Source organism: Triticum urartu, chromosome 5 (assembly GCF_003073215.2).
Source record: "Triticum urartu cultivar G1812 chromosome 5, Tu2.1, whole genome shotgun sequence".
Classification (NCBI taxonomy): Eukaryota; Viridiplantae; Streptophyta; class Magnoliopsida; order Poales; family Poaceae; genus Triticum; species Triticum urartu.
In genome coordinates this window covers 494,667,870-494,675,436 of record NC_053026.1, presented here as the reverse complement: position 1 = coordinate 494,675,436, position 7,567 = coordinate 494,667,870, and the positions used below count along the sequence as shown (strand labels likewise).

At 45.1% G+C, this 7,567-nt stretch overlaps 1 protein-coding gene across 1 annotated transcript; it reads left to right on the top strand.

Moving 5' to 3' along the window:
* The first annotated feature begins 5,054 nt into the window (after positions 1 to 5,054).
* Positions 5,055 to 7,072, top strand: LOC125556424 (transcription factor PCF2-like). Its single transcript, XM_048719163.1, has one exon. The coding sequence runs from the start codon at positions 5,331 to 5,333 to the stop codon at positions 6,582 to 6,584; it is 1,254 nt and encodes a 417-aa protein (XP_048575120.1). The 5' UTR covers positions 5,055 to 5,330; the 3' UTR covers positions 6,585 to 7,072.
* Positions 7,073 to 7,567: the final 495 nt, after the last annotated feature.

Below are 7,567 nucleotides of genomic sequence, written 5' to 3'. Positions count from 1 at the left end.
AGCTTGGTGTAAAGACTACCCAAGCTCCATGTTTATGGTGTGATAATCTTGGTGCTACTTATCTGTCTGCTAACCCTGTCTTTCATGCAAGGACAAAACATATTGAGATTGATTTCCACTTTGTTAGAGAACGAGTTGCAAACAAGCAGTTGGAAATTCGCTTCATTCACTCGCGTGATCAGGTTGCAGATGGATTCACCAAAGCTTTACCTACACAAAATTTTGAAGAGTTCAAGCGTAATCTCAACTTGACCAAGTTGTGATTAAGGGAGGGTGTTGAACGAAATATTGGTCACGCCTAAGTGCCGTACGTGACAGGTTCAGATAACCATCGCCAGGAGGTTTCCAACCGAAGATAGACTAGGATCTAGCTCATATGCGTTTATCCTTGTAACCTCCTCTATCCCTTCTTCTCCAAGTTGTAATTTGAACCAACTTTGTACGCTATACCAGGAGGTCGCGACCTGGCTATATAAACACGCAGCCGTCGCCCAGGATGGGCACGACGTTCCTCCACACCAAATATACTTCCAACATGTCCTGGATCCGTTTGGTGGCGTACTGGATGACGCTGCTGTGACCATGTGCATCTCATCAAACGTCATCTGATAGGCACTTTTAACAGTAAATATTCCCAGTTTTCCTGGCCCCCATGCAATTACGTCCTCACCTAGTCTCGGCAATACTCTGATTTTTAGAATTTCTTCCACATCCGCAGCAACGAAATACTTTGAGATCGGATCAACTTTCCAAGATTCGTTCTCATTTAATAAATCTGATACGAATCTTATCCGGCACCTCCCTTGCGGTGAAATCAGTTTATAAGAGTAGGGTCTTAGGATCCAATTGTCACGCCACACTCTTATACTTCTTCTATTGCCCACTCGCAAATCCCTTCTTCAACAACTCCAAACCATGACTGATGGCCTGCCACGAAGATGAAGCATTACCCACAAAGACAGTATCCTCAAGCTTTCTGTCTGGATAGTATCTTGCCTTAAGCACCTGCGCACATAGACTGTCCGGCCTGGACATTAATCTCCATGCCCGTCGAGCAAGTAGAGCTTGGTTGAATAAGCGAAAATCTCGAAAACCTGCACCACCCCTATCCTTGGGTTTCATAAGATAGTCCCATCCTCTCCAATGAACTTTCCATTTCCCTTTCGATGATCCCCAATAAGAGTTCCTGGCCATCCTCGTGAGGTCGTCACAGACCGAATATGGGAGCTTAAAGACCCCCATAATGTAAGTTGGCAGCGCTTGGGCCACCGCCTTAATAAGAACCTCTCTGCCGGGCTGGGCTAACTGTCCATCCCCCCATTGAATAAGTCGTTTTGTCAAGCTTTAAGATCGAAGGTATATAGCATCGACTGAGACTCAACGAAGTATCAGTCGACTAAGACTTAGCAAAACTTTTAGAAAAAATGTTCTGGACATTTAAAAAAATGGTTATATAACAGGCGTCTGCTACGAATCAGCTAGAGAAATCAACCGCTTAGCCAACCATCCGATCAACACGTTGGTGGCGGTCACATCAGCGGAGCTCCAATGCAGCACTCACGGCTCCGGCGAAGCTCCACTGTAGCCACGACATAGTAGCACTGGCAGCCACTGATGAGCACTCCATCGCATCAACAATTACCCTGCGCCGTTGCACCCCCATACGTCTTACAACACCGGGTGCCGCCGTCGAGCAGCTACATCGCAGCGCCGGCAGCCACTGATGAGCGTTGCATCGCAACGCCAATGACACTGCACCATGGCGCCCCCATCCGACTTGCAGTACCGGGAGTCACCGGCGAGTAGCTGCATCGCAGTACCAGATCCGTCGATGAGTCATTGTATCGCAGCACCGGGATCCACCGCCGAGCAGCTGCATTGTAGCACCGGGATCCGCTGCCGCCCTGTGCTGCATGACAGCCCCCAAGCCGACAGAGTGCTGAAAATCGCAACACAGCCGCCGACTTATACTTCATCGATTGGAGCATCTTGAGGGAGCTTCGCAGCATCGATCATGCCGAAAAGAAACCATGTGTGCGCGGAGAGAAAGAGTTTGAGGTGAGAGACGAGAAGAGGATTGCGTGATTTGGGGAAGAAAAGGAGCAGAACCAGAGGAAAAAGGAGATCTCGCTTGGGAGGGGGGGAGAGATAACGAGACGTGGGTGTACGTGATGCGGGCTCCACGAGTACCGAGGACACGCGGCGTGAGTACGAGGAGGTTTGCGTGAGCGAGAGATCATCCGATTGAAACCAAACGCTTTCCTTATACAATGTAAAAATGTTCACATAATTCAACGTTTCACAAATGGCCATGCCTGTCGACATTTTCAAATATAAATTAAAATAAATGTACCAGCATTTGAAAAATGTTCACGTGTTTCAATGTGCGTGAAATTTTCAAAAAATGTTTATACAATGTAAAAAAAATGTTCGCATAATTCAACATTGGAAAAATGTTCAGGCAGTTTGACAAAATGTTTCAGACATTCTCAAAACATTTATACAATGTAAAACAAGTTCAATTAATTCATTATAAATGTATGTGACATTTGAAAAATGTACACATATAACATTTTTTGGAACACGTTAAATATTTTTTAATACATGATTTACATTTGCATTTCAAATACATGGCTCACTTTTTTTTAATACGTGTTAAAAAATTTAAGCACACCTGAGCATTTTTAAAAGGCACGAATCATCTTCCACACTAACATTTTTGTACATTGTATAAACATTTTTAAAACATTTCACTAACATATTTTCGTAACATGTGAATATATGAACATTGGCCTAAAATGTCACGTATAATTTTTGGAATGGCATGAACTTTTTCTTGAATTACTCGAGCAGTTTTCTATGATGTATAACCAATTTTTAAAATGTCACACACAATTTTTGAAACGCATGGACATTTTTCAAATGTCACCTGCAATTACTTTTAATAACGGGAACTCTTTTTTAGATTGTATAGATATATTTTTTAATGTCACAAATAATTTTTCAAAATGTGTGAACATTTTTCAAATGTTGAATTACGTGACATTTTTATAGTGTATAAGCATTTTATAAAATATCACGGACATATTTTTGTAAAACAAGAACATATGAAGATAGGTTTAAAATGTCACGTATAATTTTTCGAATGTTACAAAACTTTTTTTGAATTACATGAACATCATTTTACACTGTATAAACATTTTCCTAAATGTCATGCACAATTTCTTGAAATAGATGTATAATAAAAATGTACAATGTGTACTGAAAAAGGTAGACATGTGTTGAAAAGAAAGGGGGGTGGGGGTGGTCTCTGTTGGAAAGGCAAATTGGTCTCAGTTGGAGGACGACTGGTCTTGATAAACTTTGTTCTCACAAATATGATTCTCTATATTCTCTCTTTTTTCCAACTTTCAAAGGGGGTCCCGTAAAGACCGGAATATTTTAGATCCAGATTCTTTTGGCCAGAAGATGAATAAAAGAAGAAATACAGACTGGCAAATGGAGTGTTTTCTGTAGGCGAAAAGATCAAGGTGGCCTTGGCATTCATGACCTGCGGGTTCAGAATGGTCCACTACTTAGTAAATGGTTGTTCACACTTCTTACTAAGGATGATGTTTGGCAAATCATGCTGCGCAATAAGTATCTAGCTAGGCCGAAAGGTTATGTCTCAGGCCTTTTGAAAACCTAGCGACTCACACTTTCGGGCCAGCCTAATGGCGGCAAACAATGCCATAAACTCCAAAAAGAATATTTTATTACAAAACTATGAAACCCTAAATTTTGAAAACGGCATGCTTTGAATTTGTGAAAAATGACGTTTTCTAATATAAAAAAGTAACTATGGATGTTAAAAAATGTATTTAAACTTGCCATGGTCCTACAATTTGAGTTACCATGTCAACAAAAGAAGAAGAAAAAATGTCATGATAAAAAATGTCATCTCTTAATAATAAAAATGCCATCTCTTCTTAATATAAAATTTCCATATTTAAAGAAATAAAAAGTGTCATGTTTTAATATACGATTACATCTCTCAATATAAAAATGCCATCTCTTAATAAGTAAAAATGTCATCTCTTAATAAACAAAAAATGACATCTATTAATAATAAAAAAATGTCACCTCTTAATAGTAAAAGATGTCATCTCTGAATATAAAATGCCATCTTTTAATGAGAAAAATGTCATCTCTTAATAAAAAAAACTCATCTCTTTATGATAAAAACTGCCATCCTTAATAATAAAAAAAGTCATGTACAAAAACAAAACTTGACTGTTCAAAATAAAACAAAAAAAGGGGGGAATGTTTAAATTGCCATGTGGCATAGTTCAAAAATTTATAAACTGCCATGTTAGTTTTTTCTAGAAAAATTGTCATCTCGTTAAACAAGAAAAAAAGGGATACTGAGATTCAAACCCAACTCTCCTAGGTATAGGGTCGCGTCACTAGCAAATGCAGTGGCTGAAGATGTTTTCAATGGTATTGTGTTTGCTATATTTTATCTTAAAGTGAAGTAGTCTCGAAATCTGACGTACCTTCGATCCAACGCGAGAGAGCGCGTTCGCTGGGATTGGCCCCCCAGCGAACGTTTGCCAGTTGCTATTTTCCCATCTTTTTTATGGAATGCCATTATGACTTACTATATTAATTTAAATCACACTTACATCGTCAATTAACAGCGATAAAAATAAAGGTAGGGGGATCAGCAGCCCAAAAACACTTCACTGAATTACACTCCCGGGCTAACATATGCGCCACACGATTTGCTTTCCTTGGACAATATGTGAATTGAACGTTGTCGAATGAGCTTGCTTGGATGCATATGTCCTCGAGCAGTTGTCATGCGAACACCCCCCCCCCCCCCCCCCCACCCCCCCGCGCGTTCTGAAGAATATTAGTGACCTCTAATCTCCACACCGATAGCTCTAGAACCCATGTCAATATCATACTTTGCAGCAACATTTACAGAGATAAATCCATCAGTCGCTCGATTCCAGATACTCGACTTTGGTTGGGACACTTTACCTGATGCTTTAACAAAACTTGACACCAAAACTTGAATTGATAGTGTTGCATGCGACAAGGACGGCAAGCTTTCTGCATGGCCCGTCTGTCTTCTTCTCCACCAAATGTATGAGGCCGACGTCGAAACTGTTTCTCTCATGTACTTCACAGATGCATCAATTGGATTGGATTCTTATAAACCTCTCTGCTAACAAAAAAAATCAGAACAACACAACCGGACCATCAACCTCACAAGCTTCTTCGACCACTTCTATCAAGCCGAGTTTGAGCCAAATTTCCTTTGCTTCCGCGCACTGAAATAGAACATGCTTAATATCATCTTTATTTTTGATGGGCCGAATTGTGCAGTCCCCACCAGCAGGGCCCATTTCCCGGCGGAGCGAGCGGTGGCCCCTAAAACCCTATCCGCGGCCCCACCGCCCAGCGATAACCAACCTCTCCTGCCAAAGAACTCGCCGAGACGCCGCCCGCCGCCGCCGCCAAGCCGTAACCGAAGAGGGAGGGAGCCCAAGCGAAGCAAAACCCCCCAAATCCGATCTTCCATGGAGTCGCAGCTGCAGGGCAATGGCGAGCAGGCCACGGACGCGCGCTACCACGACGCCCCGTCGGCGGCGCCGGTGCCGGCCAGCAATGCGCCGCTGGCCATAGCGGTGGTCCCGGCGGCCGCGCACGGGCCCGTCGTGCCCAAGCCGGAGCAGGCGCCGGGGGAGTTCCTGGGCGGCCTCGCCGTCGCGCTCCCGCCGCGGAACCGCGACCGGCACACGAAAGTCGAGGGCCGCGGGCGGCGCATCCGCATGGCGGCGCCCTGCGCGGCCAGGGTCGCGCAGCTCACGCGCGAGCTCGGCCACAAGACGGACGGCGACACCATCCGCTGGCTCCTGCAGCAGTCGGAGCCTGCCATCGTCGCCGCCACGGGCACGGGGACGGTGCCCGCGATCGCCACCACCGTCGACGGCGTGCTCCGCATCCCCACCGAGTCGGCCTCCGCCGCGGGGGCCGACGGCGCGGGGCCGGCGTCCAAGCGGCGCAAGCTCCAGCCGACGCGCGCGGCGGGCGGCGCGGGGCCGCTCGTCGCGGCGCCCCCCGCGGCCTACTACCCCGTGGCCGCCGACCCCCTCCTGCAAGGCAACGGCGCGATTTCGGTGTCCAGCGGCCTCGCCCCCGTCTCGGCCGCGGCGGCGCCCGCGGGAGGCGGCATCCCGTTCTTCACCATACGGGTGCCGGCATCCGGCGACGGCAAGCAGATGGTTTCCTCTGCAGGCATGTGGATGCTTCAGCAGCCGCCCGCCGCCGGAGGCGCGCCCAACCAGCCGATGCAATACTGGCCGTTCCCGCCCAACCCTGCAGAGTTCAACAACTTCCCCGGCGCACAGGCCATCAACGTCGCCAACTACCAGCAGCAGCCGTGCTACAGCCCGATGCAGTTCGTCGCCGCCGGCGGGGAGCCACAGGACCAGCAACAAGCCGACGGCCGGAGCGAGGGCGCCGACGGCCAGACCCAGGGCCTGGAGGACGACTACGACGGCGAGGCCCTGACGGACTCCAGCTCCGAAGAGTAGCACGGCACGGCAGCGTTATGCCTCCATAGTGATAGAACAAACTCGAATCCAAGACTAGGTTAGAACTTTTGCCTGATCTGATTTTCTTCTTTCTTTCTTTCGTTCTTGTGCAATGTCTCATATATGATGTTGGGGATTTTGGGTTGGATTGAAATTTGGAAACTGGTGTAGAGAAGTATTTAGTGTCGACAATTGAGTAGAAAAGGTTGACATGCCCAAAAGTATTACTACGATTTTATCTGCTTTCTCTGGTTGTGTGGTAGTAGTAGCAAATGTCCTGTGCACTCCGTGTGTTTTTTGTTTGTTATTGTGGTCAATCTTTTGACTTTCCTATGTGTTTGGCTGCTAGTTGAGTAGTATCTGCAAGAACACAAATGTATTCCTGTTTGAAATAGCGGAAGTTCTAGGTTTGCCAAGGGTCAAAACTTTTTTAAGTTTGACCAACTTCATAGAAAAAATTATTAATATTTACAACATTAAATATATAAAGTATAAAAAATATATGTTATGAAATATATAGTGAAACTAATTTGGTGTCGTAGATGTTGTAGCAAAGAAAACTATATCATGTTAGTAAGGGCTTATTTGGACTCTCTTCACTTTCCAACTCCATGCCGGAGTGGAGGTTCTAATTTGGGGAGTGCCTGGAAGGGCGCTCCACAGGCTCCGCTCCGTGGCGATGCTATGACTATCTGTCCACGGAGCTTCAATCTAGTAGAAATTCCATTCACTCTCACATGAACAAAATGTATACTTCCCGTTTTAGATTTTATTTAGGTCTTTAATAAGCACCTTGGACTGTTAACTATAGCATGACTATGTAAGTTAATAATATATCAAACTATGTCGCAAAAAATATTACATATCAAATTGTATTGTGCAACCCGTTTCCATGATGAATCTAGAGGTACAAATTTCAATAATTTTTTCTACTGCTTAGTGGTCAAAGATAGAAAAACATGACTGGCAAGTCGTGTATTTCG

Coding starts and splice junctions, on each gene's coding strand:
- LOC125556424 (XM_048719163.1), top strand. CDS start 5,331: ATGCTTAATATCATCTTTATTTTTGATGGGCCGAATTGTGCAGTCCCC.